The sequence below is a fragment of the Microtus ochrogaster genome, chromosome 19 (genome assembly GCF_000317375.1).
Source record: "Microtus ochrogaster isolate Prairie Vole_2 chromosome 19, MicOch1.0, whole genome shotgun sequence".
NCBI lineage: Eukaryota > Metazoa > Chordata > Mammalia > Rodentia > Cricetidae > Microtus > Microtus ochrogaster.
The window spans coordinates 39,664,704-39,682,678 of record NC_022021.1 but is presented as its reverse complement, the minus strand read 5'-3'; the positions used below and the strand labels follow the sequence as shown (position 1 = coordinate 39,682,678).

General features: G+C 35.5%; 1 protein-coding gene across 6 annotated transcripts in view; it reads right to left on the bottom strand.

The window, feature by feature from the left end:
- Positions 1–17,975, bottom strand: part of Cdh18 (cadherin 18) — a 769,132-nt gene that overhangs the window by 218,415 nt on the left and 532,742 nt on the right. For all 6 annotated transcript variants that reach the window (XM_026783735.1, XM_026783736.1, XM_013349758.2 and 3 more), the window contains one exon: positions 4,957–5,436. In XM_026783735.1, coding sequence (XP_026639536.1) covers positions 4,957–5,184 — 228 coding nt within the window. In that variant the 5' untranslated portion in view covers positions 5,185–5,436. The remainder of the gene's footprint in view (positions 1–4,956; positions 5,437–17,975) is intronic.

Here is a 17,975-nt window from a genome sequence, read left to right as displayed (position 1 = left end):
AAAAAAAAAAAAAACCTTCTTTGTGTAATGCAATCTTTGATGCAGGAGAAGTCATAATTACATCAAACTGAAAGTACATATGCTCATGAAGATGGATTCAATAGCGTAAGGGCCTAGGATCAATATTTAGCTAAAATTCATAGTACCTGTGTGCTCATTTGAAAGAAAATGGCCCCCATTTGGGAGTGGTACTATTAAGAGATGCGCCCTTGTCAGAGGAAGGATGTTACTGTGGGAGTGTCACAGATTCCTGACACTGCCAAGGGATCAAGATTTACAACTCCCAGCTTCTTTGCAGCACCATGTAAGCTTGCATGCCACCTGCCACGATGATATTGGACGAATCCTCTGAAATGTAAGCTAGCCCCAATTAAGGTTTTTTTTTTTTTTTTCTTAAAACAGTTCCTTGGTCGTGGTGTCTCTCACAGCAATAAAACCCTAAGGAAGAAGACCTGACTTCCATATCAAACAAAAACGATTTAGTAAATTTTGCTATCATTTGAGTTAAAATTGTTTGTGATGTATTTGTTAATATTGGTGGTAAATTAATATCACATCAACAACCTAAATTTTCTTCTCTGATGAATATTTGTTTATTTTTTTAGTAGGGTTGCTTTTTATATTAAACTTTAAAAAAACAGAACATATTAAAAATGTTTGATTTCATGTATCAAATAATGTGTTTGTTGAGATAAAAAGATGAGTCGTTCTTTGCATTTCTCAGAAAACCAAAACTTTAAAGTTTTGCAGCTATCGAATCTAGAAAAAGAGAGAGAAGATCCATAAGAAATATGACAATGGAACTGCCAAGAAAAATAAATAAATTTGAAAAATCAGACTTGACAATCAAATGCATGATTTACAATAATTCAGTAAAAAATAAATCAAAAGTAGTACAAAATACATTATAAGTGATCATGGATAAGAGAAAGGGCAAACAAAAGCAGATGGAATTTTAAAAATGTATCCTTTTGTATTTAATCCAAAAAACAAAAGGAACAGTTTAACTCTAGTTCTCATCATGATGGTAGCACACATCTTTTTATTCCCTGCATTTGGGAAGCATAAGCTAGTTGTCTTGAAAAACCAAAGTGGGAAAAAGAACCTCATAAGTCTTTAAACAACACAGGCTATTTGACCTTGATTACCAACAATAACACTATTGTAAGACCTTAATGCTCAAGACACCGTGTCTTTGGATATATGGCTTAGAGACTTTAACTTCAATTGATGAGAAAAAAATCCATCTTTAAGAACTATCTCGCAAGCTGATATACATGCTAAGAAGAGAAAAGAAAAAAAAAGAAAGAAAAGAACAGTGGTCCGATTCCAAACTAGACTATCGTGCTACAAAACTTACCAGTGTGGCAAGATATGGTCATTTGTGCAATAATGACAGGATTGTTATGGGAAAGATAAGAGCTTCCACACTATATTTGAAGCCTGTTACAGAAGAAGAAATTTCAATCCTGGTACTCCAATAATGATTAAACTCCATGACAGGGGTTCATAGTCTTTAGGATAATATTGGCTAATATTATTTTGCTAAATAGTGATAGTCTCAAGTTTTCTTTTAAATATTGTACTCATGCCATTGACCTGGGATTCTCTGTACTTCAGTCAGATAAGCTTTTCTCTCTCTCTTTTTTTTTTTTTTTTGCAGTGGGCAGGGGTCAATGGAGAGATGTTTAACTGTTTTACATTCTGAGAATGAAAGATTGAATGCACAGCATTAAACTGTATATCTTCGCCACACCTGAAAGACTCAGGAACAATTAGGAACACAAGAGCAACAGAAGGACAAGGAACACTATGAATTGCTATCCCTGGACATGGCAGGGCTACCACAGTCTTGAACTCACAGCTTCTGTGGTCTACTGAATAAGACCTATCCAAGATAAAGACAGCTAAATTCCGTCTAGAATATTTGCCAGTCTCAATCCCTGACTTAAATTGAAAAAGGCTATACTGGCAGGTGATTGCTACACATGAAGGAAGGATGGGTCTTATTTTTAAAGAATTAGCTAGCTTCCCCATGATCATGTGAATGGCTCCAGATCAATGTATATATCACCTATAATTAAACCAACTATTAGCACTGCTAATATGAGATGGGGGAGCAGTAGTTGGATTCAGAGGATCATGATGGAAGAAGTACATGAGAAGGAGGAGGAGGAAAAAAAGTTGGTAGGAGGATTCTTTGAGGGTGATATAGGATAGATGAGTGAGGCAAAAGCAGAGGTGGATACAGGAATATATATATATATATATATATATATATATATATATATATATATATGTATATATATATGAAATTTTAAAGTATTTTAGAATATAAGGCCTCAATATATGTATTATATAGATGATAACATATATAAATGAGCTTAATGAATTAGCTTTTATTTATCTCATTATATTTTATTTTTTTATTATTCCTTAGAATTCTCATTGTTTTCTAATGAGAGACAGAAAGTGGATGGATCAGGATGGGAAAAGAAAGGAGGAACTGAATGTAGTAGAGCAAAGGTAAAACATAAACAGGCTACATTATGCTAAAAATACTCTATTTCAAAAAAATGGGAGGGAACATTAAAAAAAGGAAAAAATACTAAGTTAAGAAATAAAGTCAATAAAAATGATACTATCATCTAAATACAGTATGTGAAATTAAAAATAACACAGAAGTTCCTATCTAAAATATTAATGCATTTAAAAAATTTCACACCCTGTAAATTTATCTGTGGCATACCTATTCAGACAGCCACTTCTATTTATTACTATTTAAGGTTAACATATTCTACCCCCTAAGCAAGAAGATCTACAGTTATACAAAATTTGGTATATTCATGAATCAGAATCCTACTTCAGAAAGATATTTGTGCGTACAAATATTGAATTACATCTACATATAATACTTATTCCATAATTGCATTCAATAATAGTAAAACAGACAACTCCAGTTACTTAGTACTTAACAAATTAATATTAAAATTTTAGGGACAGCACTGAAAAAGGCAATGACCTTTCAAAGTCTCTCTTATTAAAAAAATACAGCCATTCACTAAAGATATTGTTGTTTTCATCTATTGTATTAGTTATCCTACCTACTAACATTGTTACAAAGTCCTGGGATATATCCCTCATGTAAGAATTAATATCTAAGAACTGTCTTCTGTGCCTTGAAGGCACCTAAAACCTGACTCAGAAAGATTTTCCGTAAATGGCAATACTGAACATTTTCAAATTTGTTCCTTTTTTGTTCTACAGCTACTCAATTCTGCCATAATTGCATCCAAGTAGCCATAGATAATACCAACTAAATAAATGTGCTTGAGTATCTAAATGGATGCATTTTGGGGTCACCAAAAATTGGTAGGTAGCACCATGATTCTTCAACTCTCCTTATCAGTTAGAAGATTTCACCTTTAAATCAGGGGGCACAATATTCGAGAAAGTAACTTAGAACCAATCCTTTCATTAAGGCATCATCTTTGTTCAGCCTAATTATGCACGAGAGGAGGCAAAAAAAAAAATGACCTATTCTTTGTTCACCTCTTCTAGAAAATTTTATTGATTTAGCATTGATTTAAATTAACATCAGATTTTCATAGAATGTATAGTAAAATGCATGTTAATTATGTACCTTTATATTGTTGTATCATCAAAGAATGATTTTTTTCTATTTCTCTTGTTTTAATATCTATTTCAAAAACTAAAAGATTATTAAAAGGATATAGAAGTTTATAATAAATAAATTATTTGCAATGCACTATGCTATGTTTTAATGTTCATGCACTTATCATTCCTTAGAACACATTGAGTGGTAAAAACACACGATGCATGCAGATGAATCATTTGTTTCATTTTGATAAGTGAATGTGAATATCACAGAATTGTTTCAAATCTTTCTCGGTGTTCTGTATACAGACCCCCCTCAACTTCTACATACTACAGATAGCACAGCTGCATCCCAATCTCTGATGGGCCACATTATTGATTGCTTCTGATCCTGCATAGTCTGCATATGAGGTAAGTACCATGGTTTGGATCAAGAACTATTTTTTTAATCAATAGTGACAAAACAAGAGTAAATAGCCACTCGGGGAAAAGGAAAGTGCTGAACCTGCAGTCAGTGCTCTGAATTCCATGCTAGCTGTTGGTCTGAAGGGTATTAAACAGACGAAATTGCAGCTGCTCCCACAAATCAGCAATTAATCAGAATTAAGCTTTCCCACTGCATTTATTTTTGTTCTAAAAATGAGGTGGTGTATGGTTAATCTAGCTCATATAAGGAATACACAGTTTCCTCAAAATGTTGACATGGCCCTCTGTTTTTAAGAAAAAGGAAGTTGATCTGACATTATTAATAATTTGCTAACTACACTCTTTTGTGATTTTTTAATCAACATCTCAATCACTTTTAAGCTACATAGAATATATAGCAACATATAAATTATTCATAGATATTAGGCAATATGTTCATGTAATTTAGCAAGCTAATTTAAGAATACAACTTAACAAGTGAAATAATTATTCAATGTTAAGAGGTAAAGTATTGTTCATCATGTCCATGAGCCAGAAGAAAAATCAAAAAAGGTAGCAATCAATATCAATAGACTGATCAGAACAATTGTAAATTTTGATACAATTTTATGATATCAAGGACAAAGGTACTTGATTGCATGCCCAATAAAAACTTCCAGTACAGGAAAAAGACAGCATTAATGCAGATGCATAATTCAGTATGTTTGAAACACTTTTTAAAACAGATGTAACCTGAGATGTTCCTGTTTTCCACAATCATTTTGACTTTTTGCAGTTTAAGGAACGGCTTTCTATAATACACACCGCATGATATTTTCCCTTCATTTGCCAGCTCCACCTTCATTTCACCACAGAGTTTCTCAAAAGAAGAAGAAATAACAAGCAATTCCAAAGGAATCAAAACAAACTTACTTTTCCAACATACTGTGGATCTGGTCCCATATGTTCTTCTAAAACAAAGAACTGATTCCATACCCATCCCCTCTTGGGACGATGGTGGACTTCCGTCTCCCCTTCAATGTGTTTGGTTTGGTTTCTGGTCACCTTGATGGAGCTGTGGTGAGCCGTTCCATAACACCTCTGCACAAAACAGAGACACACGAGGACTGGGCAGATGCAAGATGTGCTCGTCACTTTCATTGTAAAGATCACTTCCCGTTCACACTCCTTCTTGTCTTTGTGGACTACAGAGGCTCAGTGTGCATTCAAGAGGAAAGGCGAAGCATCTTTTGGAAGGACAGTCCAAAGTAGGTCATTTAGTCTGTCCATGATTTAACTGCCCATCAGCAGAGATGAGACCATATTTACATCCTTATTCATGGCTGCAATCTCAGGGGCAGCCATTAGATCCCACGTTGTCTCTGTACGTGAACCCAGCTCATCATTTTCTACCTAATGGGAAGAGAGAATTTGTACATGTTACTAAACATCTGAATTTTAATACATGTTCTGAAGACAAATGATTTTTCACTAAGGCATGTAGATGATGGTTGTGAATTTGCCTAGAAGACACACTTCTGTGCTTTGCTGTGAAGGTATTTTTGAGAGATTTGACTGAGGCTAGAACAATACTGAATGTGGATCTTCACACTCCATGGAGCAGGATTCTGGGTAAAATGAAAGAAGGAAGAGGATAAAAATATAAAGCTGAACTCACATGTATCTCTTGTTGCTCCCTGACTGTGGATACAATGAAATCACAGACCTCACACTCCCTTGGCTCGCCTTCATTGCCATGAAAGACTACACCTATGCAAGCCCTAAGTCAAAACAAATCTTTCCTCCCTTAAATTATATCTTCTATGGTATTTGGTTCCAGCACTGAGAAAAGTAACCAATGAAGCTGTAAAATGATAATGTGCAAATGTTTTCAAAAATACACATAAACCCTCGTGCTTGAATGTATTTTATATGTAATTTCCTACCTTTAATTGTCAGCCTTAATTACACATGTACTTATATATGTAATCCTATATTATACTTTTGGTAGATATAAGAAAAATTAATGTGTATATTACAAATTAGTGCTGGAGGGAAATCTACAACCATTAATTTACTACAAACAATCTATAAACATTGGTTATTATATACAGAGAAGTGTGATCTTCACTTCCATCAACAAAAGTTCTTACAACAGACCGAGAACACTACAGAAAACCATAGCCATTCAAACTCCAGAATTATGGAGAACAGTCCTAATGGATTTATAAAACACTCCCCTAACGTTTAGGTATCATTGTGGAAGACAGGATGGAAAGACTGTAAGACCCAGAAAAACAGGGAGTTTGCTGGGAAATAGATAGTGTCTCCTAGTAACAAAGGAAGCCATGGCCATAAATTCACACCTACATGACCACCAAAACTGAGCTGAACAAGGGTGATAGCAATGAACATACCATACTGGAATGTGGAATTAGAGTCCATGAGACATCAACCTTATACAAAGACTAAAAGCAACTTGGTAAATATGGTAATGGAAAGAGGGCCTTCTTAGGAAAGAGCATACCAAATTGCTGTCCAGTGACAAATGGAGAGCCCTGGAAACAGCTCCAAAGCTGGTGGAAATGTAAACTCTTACATCCACTTTGGATATCAGTATGACAGTCTCTCAGAAAATTGGAAATCAACGTGCCTCAAGACCCAGGAAATGCACTATTGAGCATATACCCAAAGGATGCTCAATCATACTGCAAGGACATTTGTTCAACTATGTTCATAGAAGCATTATTTGTAATTGCCAGAATGTCAAAACATCCCAAATGACCCTCAACCAAATAATGGATAAAGAAACTGTGGTACATTTATACAATGGAGTACTACTCAGTGATAAAAAAAACAATGACATCTTGAAATTTGCATGCAAATAGATGGAACTAGAAAAACCTTTAGTAAGGTAGCCTAGGTCCAGAAAGATGAGCATGGTATGTATTCACTCATGAGTGGATACTAGCTGTAAAGCAATGGATAACAAGCCTATAGTCCATAACCCCAGAGAAGCTAAATAACAAGGAGAATCATAACAGAAACATATATACCCCTGGGAAGAGGAAATAGACAAAATCTCCTGAGAAAATTGGTAGCATGGGGTTGGGTGAAGGGAGGGCTGAATGGAAGCGGGAGGTGACAAGGGGAGGGAGGAGAACATGAGGGAAAGGCACAGATGAGAAGACAGAAGGACAGGATGGAGAGCAAAGAAAGATGTATCTTGATTGAGTGAGTCATATGGGGCTAGTAAGAAACCTGGCACTAGGGAAATTCCCAGGAATCCACAAGGATGACCCCAGTTAAGACCCTAAGCAATAGTGGAGAGGGTGCCTGACCTGGTCTTTCCCTATATTCAAATTGATGACTATCTTAAATGTCACCATAAACCTTAAAACAGCAACTAAAGGAATCAGAGGCAGAGATCCACAGCAGAGCAATAGGCTGAGCTTCCAAAGTCTACACTAAAAGAGGGAGGAGTGAGAATATGAGCAAAGAGATCAAGACCATGATGCAGATGCTCACTAAAACAGCTTACCTGAGCTCACCAATTCTGGCATGATGGTAAAGAAACCATCATCGGACCAAACTGGGCCCTCTGAATGTGAGTGACAGTTGTATGGCTAGGGCAGATGGTGGGGCCACTGGCAGTGATAGTAGGATTTATCCCTACTGCTTGTACTGGCATTTTGGAACCCAATCTCTTAGAAAGGATAATTTGTTCAGCCTAGATATAGTGGGGAGGTCCTTGGTTCTGCCTCAAATCAATGTGCTATACTTTCTTGACTCCCATGGGAAGCCTTATCCTTTCAGAGGAATGGATGGGAGGGTGGGGTCTAGGGGTTAAGGTGGAGAGAAAGAGATAAGAGGAGATCATGGGAACTGGGTTGGTATGTTAATTGAGAAAAGATTGGTTTTCTATATGTGTGTGTGTCTGTGTGTGTAGTGGGTGGGGGTGTCATATGGGAACTGGGTTGGTATGTTAATTGAGAAAAGATTGGTTTTCTATATGTGTGTGTGTGTCTGTGTGTGTAGTGTGTGTGTGGGGTCATATGGGAACTAGGTTGGTATGTTAATTGAGAAAACATTGGTTTTCTATATGTGTGTGTCGTGTGTGTGTCTGTGTGTCTGTGTGTGTGGGTATACACACACACACAGACACACAGACACACACACTACATTTTTCTATCAGTTCCATCACAAAAGTCAAATGGCACATAAAGTGCTTAGTCATTAAGAAAATAAAATGTTGTGGAACAGAAGAAGCTCATTGGGACATCATATGCAGCTGCAAATCATACCAGGCTTGAGAAACAGGTTCATAGAGTAAAGTATAAATGCGAACGCCATCTGGGCTCATCCGTGGCTTCATACATTTTTCTCAGGTACTTTTCATGTTTCCCTAAAGTGTGGACTTTATATCCAGGCAAAAGTCAAATATCCAAGCTGGGGGATGACTTCAATAAAGATTTGATTTTACTACACATTTTATTTTTTGCTGCTGTATAAAGAAAAGCTTTCAGCAAAAACAGTGATAACATTTCCAATAGTAAAAAGTTTTTATTGGTTCATATAAAAAAATCCAGGATCTCAACTTAGATTTTGTTATATTTAAAGACAGTGTGACTTGCTTACATGATAAGGAACATGGAATGTTTTATGTACTTCTGTATTAAAGTCTACTCCACATTTAAAGATAAATATACTATAAGGTATAGATAAATGAATTATATTGAGGTAGGCATAGCATTATGCTTAATTATTTTTTTAAAAAAACTAAATCATCATTCACAGCTTTATTTTTATGTAGAGTTGGAAAAATGACATTATGTGGTTCATGATGACAATGTTTCAGACCATCCATAGTCCTTCTTTATCTATAAGGAACTTTTCTATTAAATTAGATTTGATGTTTATGACATTTTATTTCAGGTATAAGATTTGTGTAGAAGTAAAACTGGGGTCAAATTTCAATCATCTGACAAACGTGCTATTCACATTTTACACTATTTTGAGAGAGCGGAGATAGATATATGTTTCACTGGTTTTATTTAAAATGATTCAAAATTTCCTGTAGTTTAAAAAATAAAGAGTATTATTCTAGGTCCAAGTTGTACAGGCACTGGAAAGAGAGTCAAAACTCACCAAATTTAAAAATAATTTAAAAAGAAATTTAAAAGTAATTCTCCAGTATTCCTATTTGCATGACCCAAGCACTTCAAGTCTCAATGATCACATTTACTTAAACTTTTGACTGAGGTAATTGTCTTCAATGTTCATTCCACTTTACTTAACCAAATTATTTTGGTAATATATTTTTAATTCCTCATGGACTTTTGTCAACTAATGAATTTCAAGGAAAGATATTTTAGTAACACTTCTTAGACTCCAAGGTGAGAAATACTTAGAAGGTGATATTACCTTAATGCTTTCTCACCATTTGGTGTGATTTTTAAAATGATAAATTAATATCATTGCTCTTTATAAATAACGTAACAAAGCATAATTCAAGAGTGTAATGTGATAAAAGTTACTTTTGAAATGCTTTACACATACCATGAATGCGTGATCTTCTTTACAATGTTGATCCTGTGTATCACTGTAAAAATATGGAAGTGCATTTTCCACTGCCTGCCTGTTAAAAGTTGTAAGCTTTTGTGACAGTTATGAAAAGTAATAAATATGTTGAAGAAATGAGAGAAATAAACATAACTATTGAGTTTTAAACGTATTTTCCTAACTCAGCCGATATGTCATAGTCCAACAGTGACTGTAGGTGTTGAAGCCACCTCCAGTGGCAAATACACGATTGTTTCTCTGTCTTACCCACATTATTTCCTACTTCTCTCTAAACACAGTACTTAAGGAGTCTCCTCACTTCAGATAGTAATAAAATCGTCCTTCAAACTCGCATTTGTAACTCCCCAGAGAAAATCTAGGTATGTGCTAAAAAACATAGAATTTCTAGTATGAGTGTGATTGCAATAATGCCCCCCAAAATGTAATATCTGAAGAAGAGAATATATGAACAGCATAAAGGACATTTCTCTCCCTTGTGTTCTGTGTTCTCCCTGAGTTGTCTGATATTGCTTGCAGATTTTCATCGCAGGCACATGGAAAGAAAATCACATTTCAGAAAAGGAGTTAATAAACCAGTACTATCAGGAGACCTGGCCTATAGTGTTCATTTTAAAGAGTAATATGCAATTTATATTTGTATTTTTTCTGTGATTCATATTTATTTCTTACACTCCAAATATCATTTCTTGTAAATAAGGCCTTTGACTTGAACCACTTTTTAATTTAAATTTATGAATCTTAGATTTAAAAAAAGTCTGGGGGGACTCTTCTATTTAAAAAAAAAAATCCTAAAGCACCAAGATAGAAACCAGGCCGGTCATGAATTCATGGTCCTTCTGATTCTATTTCTTCAGTATATAATATCAATGTACATCCTCACAAATGGGAATTAAAATGGAATGTGGCGTTGAAGAGATATTTCTCAAAAGAAGAAATAAAAATGAATAAAAGTACTTTAAGAAGTGTTCAGCATCCTTAGCTATTAGGAAATAAAAATTGAAAGTACCTTCCCCAATGAAAAAATTTTGAAATTAAGAAAACAAATGACAGCAAATTCCGGTAATGATGTGGAAAAAGGGCCCATGCACTGTTGTTGGGATGCAAACTGGTGCAGCTCTTATCAAATCAGTGTGGTGTTTTACCAAAAATTCCGTTTAGATTTATCATTTGACCTACTATACCACTTCATTTCCCACTACAGATATGCATGCACTTTCATGATCATCTTCTCTATTCCTAATGTCTGTGCATGGTAACAGTCTCTATTTTCATTAGCTAATATAAATGAAAATATTTATATACCATGTACCCATATACCTCGAAATTTTATTTAACTGAAAAAATAAGGAAATTTGCAAGTCAGTATACAGAAGTAGAGAAATTGTGCTGTATGAGGTAACCTGGATTCAGATATACAAATGGCAAATGTTTGAGCTCACTATGGATCTTAAGAGAGAAAGTTTAGATTGTGTGTTTACCTTAGACTTTATGGTGAAAGGAGCCAAGAAACAAGTAAGAGGCTAATGTGGGTGTGGGGGGGGGGACTTGAGAGGGGAGGGATCATAGAGAACAAGTGATATGAAGGGGGAAAGGAGGGATAAAAAAGAGAGTGGTTTTAAAAGGGGAGAAGTGGGATGAGACTGTAGGACACAGGAGATGTAGGATGGGGGGTCCAAATTCTGTCGATGTGTCAAAAAGTATATATTATATACTATACAAGGAGGTCACTTGGAGTTATTATATAGGGAAGGTAATAATGCTCTTTCCAGAAACCATAGGCTGTCAATTAAAAAAAAATCAGTTCCAGATATCAGATACTTCTACTGGGTTGTTGGCCAGGAACATGCCAAAGACTACGACTAAAGATAACAACATCTTGGTAACAGAAAATACAGAAATCAAGTTCATACTAGAAGGTGCCACCAGGTTGCTGAGGGTGAAAAGTGCGTGAGACGTTGTATGTCATAATGATTTGCTTGGCAAGTTGCAGTCATGGGTACATACAGAATATAAATATTATGAGGGTAATTACCTTCTTTCTGATTGGATTTAAGAAATGATCTACAGGAGGAAACACATGCCCGGTACTCTAAATCTATCAGGGAAGCCACAGCTCAGGGACTCATATATGACAGGCTAGATCCTCCTGTTATTATTTTGTCAAATGGATACACTATCAAATTGCTTTCTCATCCATATCAAACGTTTATTTATGCAGTGGACACAGATAATCCCAAATGGTTAAGGTGCAGAGAGTAAGTATGCATTGCTCAGATTTAAATGAGGCATTTATATTACACCCCCTCCCTGAGAGGTTTAGGATTATAGAATATTGAAGGAAAAGAAGTCTCAGGGAACATTACAATAGCTACAGTTGATTTGGGAGTCCCCTCTGTGTGCTGTGATTGCCATTAATGAATAAAGAAACTGCCTTGGCCTGTAGACAGGGCAGAACATAGGTAGGCAGAGAGGACTGGACTGAATGCTGGGTAAAAGACGGATTCAGGGAGACACTATGCAGCCACTGCCAGAGTCAGACATAATGGAACTTTGCTGGAAGGCCATAACGTCGGGGTAATATATAGATTTATAGAAATGGGTTAAATTAAGATATAAGAGTTAACCAAAAAGAAGCTAGAGCTGATGGGACAAGCCGTGAATTAATACAGTTTCTGCGTGGTTATTTTGGTGCTAAGCTAGCCAGGTAGCCGAGACAAACAAATGGGCCCTCCCTCCAACATACAGGTTAGGAAGACCAGAGCAAAATTATTTCTTCTGAACATTATCTAATTGTCATAAACTCGCAGAAGCTCAAGTTAGCAGCCAAAATTCACACCATGCTACAATCCAGACTGAAGAGTGAGAGCAAGATCCCAACCAATCTGAGCTGACGAGTTCTAGGCAGGTAATATCTATTGGAAGAGCAAGAGTCAATTTTTGTTAAGACAAGGGTCTCTGCTTAGTTAATGATTACACAGTGAGTGGCCCAATATCCATGTGTATAAGCAGCACATCTTGGACTCTGCATATATATTTTTTAAAAAGGACATAACGTTGAAAAGAAGATGGGACAAATCTAGAAGAGTTACTAATAAAAGTGTGGAATAAACATGATCAAAATGTGTTTGTTATATGCACATTTAAAATTCTCAGATAATTAATGAGTAGAACAGCATGTTACACTTTCTATTTCATGTTTTGAAAATTATCTTCATAAAAGTTTGATGATATTTTTTTCTAAATGACCCTTCCACTATTTGTATAAATGACAGGACAAATAGTATTGCATATCTTCATAAAACATAATTACCTTGAACTTTAAAGTCTTGCATTATGTATTATTGGTATAGCTTATTCATTTTATCTAAAGCAATAGTACCTTAAAAATATGATATACTATAGACTATATTGGATGTAATTTACTTAGGAATTAGTTTTATTTGTTGATCAGTAATGACCTTTTTATGAATAAACAGCAGGAGCATTGTTATCCAGTGTTGTACATACTTAGAAAACACATCCATAGGAAAAGTTTCAATATATTTACTAAGTGAATATAAGTAAATGTGAATCCACTCTGAGCAAGTATATTTTATAATAAACAATGTTACCAAATCTTGAGGAAATAAGGCTATCTTGGAACCGTCAAAATGAAATTTCAAGGCAGATATCAGACCTAGACTGGAATGGACATCTGAATCAGCATTCTGCAGTTCAGTCTGTCTGATCAACAGACTTCCTTTTTGAGAATGACTCATTCTGAAAAGAGAGCAACCTTACTCTTCCCGTGACAGGTTCTTTAGCAATCCTGAGACTGCCAGGCATACTAAATATGAGATGGTTGTATTTGGATATCTTAATTGCAGTCATTAGCTATGAAAATTACAGATCTGGAATAAAAGATCATTATCTTTTCCTTAGTTGTGATTCTTTATGTATGCTTATTCTAAACTAAGACATATGACACCTAGAGGATTTTAGTAGTTACTTTTTGTCACAGAGCCCAAGGGTAGTCACTGGCCTGTGATACAGAGACACAGCTTTCTTTATGAGCTGGACATGTCTTCAGACACTTGTTTGATCCTGGAATTACAGCTTTCGCAGACTCCTGTACCTACTCACAATTACATGTGTACAATTCTTACTTCAAGTCTCTTTCTTCAGTATATCATGGTATCTGCATCTTAGCTTTTAATTATATTATTTCATCCCTTAGCGCTCCATTTTACCTCTTTTCTCTGTAACTTGTGGCAGCTTTTATTTCACAATATACAATTTGTGAGTTGAATAATTAAATTCACCCCTCCATCTGCCAATTAGTATAAATAGTTTTTGCTTAAAGTCCAAATGCAAATTTGTGTACACCACATAGAATCATCGAGAGCCTTCCTCAGCTCTTTGTCTCTGACTCAGAGTATCTCACCTCCTGCCATAATTAATACAACTGTGCCAGGTCAAGCTGTTTGCTTGCAGGAAGGATAAAACATCATTCTCCTCCTTCACACAGTAGCACATGTGTGGAATCACAGTATATGAAAGACTAAAGCAAAATGAGGCTGGATGATGCATGCTTGGGCTGCACAGTGAGATTTAGGCAAGCTTGCATTACATAAAGGACCTTCTCTGAAAACTAACAAATGAAAAGGAAAAATTTATTATAATTCTCTTACCCTTCACTTGAAAATTCAAACATCAAAGTCCATTGTGGGAACCCTTGTCTCTAAGCATCTATACTCTGATCTGATTTATTCTAGAGAAGTTTGCTACTTGTCTTGTTTTGTCAAAATCGTTGACAAAAGCAGTTTAAAGGCGAAAGGATGCATTTAGGCTCACACTTTGGGGATATAGTCTTCCTCAGGGAAGGAAGATTTGTGAACACAACGTCATTTTATAGCCAATCACAAAGCAGAAAGTGACGCATAATTATACTGAGCTCACTTTATCTCTTTAATTTATAGTTGAACTCCAAATCGTGCACAGTGTCATGATTAAGGTAAACCTTTCTAACTCAAATGACATCATCTCTAAAATCGCTTTTAGGATTTTATAGAATCGTATCTCTTTGTTAATTCTAGATCTTGCGAAGTGAACACTGATGGCCATCACACCTCTGTATCTGAGTTGTAGTCTCTTCACATTTAATGGATTCCTTTTGCTCCTGTGCTAACTGGTTCAGTTTGTTTCATTATTGTAGCCAGTGAGTAAACATTTGTAGAGTGAAGAAGAAAATAAATAAAAACGTAAACAAATTAATCCTGACTCTGGCAGTTCTTCCGTTGTTAAGATAGTTAGCTTTAATTTGTGTCTTTTAAAACTGCGCTGTAGAATCAAAGGAATTTAAAACATGTGTTGACGCAGTTAAGAAACCCTGCCTTTGACTTTAAGTTGTGTTACAATCAACTTTCAAGTTACCAGATAATAAATTTCCATTTTAATAATACAATTTTGCTTTTAATAAGTTCTTTTATAGAGAGAGAAAATTAAGCAATTGGAAGGTCGATAGAAAATCAGTCTCTTATTCATGCTGACCTTATCTCCAAAGCTCCGATTATCCCCATGGGTTTGGTTAGTAAAGGCTTTATGGCATGTGTTCCTGCTGCACTGCAGCAGACATTCCCCAGAAGGCACCCGCCCTTGGTTATGTGCCTAAGGAGCAACAGGACCAGTATGTAAAGCTTCTAACGATATCCTGATTTTGGAAAATATACCAAAACTAGGAAACTCCTCCCTGACATAAGATGCTCAATCCCAAGGATTGATAGAAATAGGGTTGTGTATGGTTCTTTAAGTAAACTCCTTGTCCTATTTTTAATCTCTTTTCCTTCTGGGGTCAAATAATGGGTATATTGGTTTGTTCGATGGTGCCCATAAATTACTTAGACATTATTCTCTGTTTCAGAGACAATATCCAGTGAACTGTCTTTATAGTCCCTGGTTCGCTTTCAGCTTACAAAACTCACTGGAGAACTCTTATAGTGAAGAAGTCCCAATTCAACAATTGTACTGCTCATTTCTGAGATCTATGAACTTTAAAAACCCAGTTCGCTATTGAAACACCCATATATTTCAAGTATTATTTCTTTTAGCTTCCTAGATACATTTTTAGATAATTTTAATTCATTAAGTCACATTTACATTTTCTTTTTAAGGCAGTATGGATTAAATAAACATGAATTTGATTCTTAAGGCTTGTTTGCTTACCTTTTGTCTTTGAGCTATGAGTTGCTAACACCAACTGGTTTCAGAGCCAAGGAGATTGAAAGCACATGCTCCAGTGTCAGTTGTACTTATTATCATGTGGACTAATTGGAAATAGTATAACTAAGAATTCTTCCTGCTCCATGGTAAGAATACTAGTGAGCAAAGTTAATCACGTTTTCAAAATAGAGCAGGCATCCAAGAAACAACAACAAACTTGTCAAAATTAGGTACAATAAGACAAGGCAAAAATCCTCATATTGGAGATGGACAAAGAAACCCAATAAAAAGAAAAGATTAATAAAGAGGGAATTGATCTGGGAGGTAGGGGAGGTGTGGGGTGGGGGAGCTGGAGGAGTGAAGTGAGAGGGAATTGTGGTTGTGGTCTGAATGTACTGTACGAGAGAAGAATCTATTTTCAATAAAATATATTTAAAAACAGCTTTCCGAGCTGAAAAAGTTTTCTTTCTTATTGAAGAATTATTTATTGTTTTACATTTTGCATTTGCTCATATGTGTGGGTGGAGGAACATGTGTACATATTTGTGTCTGTATCTCTATGAATGTGTGTAGGCAAGAAAGCAATCCTTAGTGTTGTTGTTTTTTTCTTTCAGGAGTCATTGAGCATTGGTTGTTTTGCTATATGAAATGCAACTTTCTTGAGGATCAGGGCTTGCCAATTAGGCTAGACTACTTGGTTCATCAGCCCTGCATTTGCAGGTGCGCACCACCACAACAGGATTAAAGATGGGTGAGTCAGATTGCCTCTGGGACTCATGTTTGCATGGGAAATGTTGCAGAATGATCTGCTTGCAAGATACCACATCCTTATCATTTACCAGATTATTTTTAAAAACTCTTGTGATTTAATTGTGTATTTATGTGTATGTGGGCATGTGAATAAATGAGTGCAGGTTCCCTCATAATCCGGAAGAGAGTACTCAATTTCTGGTGTGACACTTCCACGTGATGGGGAGATGTGTCATGTGAGTGCTGTGTTCCAAACTTAGGTATTCTCCATCACAGCATTGTGTGAGCTTCAGGAACTGAACCATCTCTGCAGCCCACATTTTTTAACCTATACACATAGTTTAAGGATTGCATACCCACTTCTGTTATTATGTGATTTATCCTATCATAATTTTTTTTTAAAAAAACTACTGTGTCATGGTAATTAACTACAAATAGTGTGGAAGGGACATGTGATTTTTTTTCTCAAATTATTTTCTCCATACAAGCTTAGAGAAGTCAGCCATGCATACTTAATAGAGAATTTAAATGAGATAAAGATCTTACACATTATAAATGGGAAAAAATTCACTGTCTCTGAGAAAACGAACTTAGACTCATAAACAATCTATGCATAGGTTGTGTTACATCAAGTGGCAGGGATGGCTTGACTGTGAATTAGTGGTAGAGATTACACAGGAAGACTGCAGAACAGTTGCACCTCTTTGATACAGTCACTAAGCTCTATTAGAGGAGTTACTAAACTTTGAGTTATTAATAATACAATATCCATTAGCACCTCATTTTTTTAGACCAAGCACTGAAAGTCTAAGATTTTGGCTTTTACTATCTGAAAACTCATTGAGATTTTATTAGCAATTCGGTGTACATATCTCCAGCTTGTGTATTATCCTGTTTATATAGCTTTATAGCTTATGGCAATTAGGAAATAAAACAGGAAAAACGCTGCATTACACAACCATCCAAAAGTCTGAATATAAGGAAGCGATTCTTGGCTGTATTAATGTCCCTATGGATAGTATTGTTAACTGCTCTTGGCTACTGAGTTGAATTTTTTTTTTGAGTCTTGAAGAAAAAAACATTTGTACCTTGAAAATAAAACTGCAATGGAATCCTGTACAATCCTCTGATATATTACTAGATATACTGTGGATAGGGTTTCCTGGGGAATTTGCAACGTTTTAAACACACTTGCTAAAATGTAGTCTTATAAAATAAAGGCTTTTAAGTTGATGTCTTTATGGGAAATATATCAGAACCTTTTTTTTTTTTGAATTGAATCAACAAGTATATTTCAAGGATGTGTTGACCTCACAATGGCAACCAGAAGATGAGCTACGTTGGAGAAGGGTTTTGCTCTTGTCTCCACAGGAGAAGAAATATTATTAATACCATCAAGATTAATAAAGATTCATTTTGAA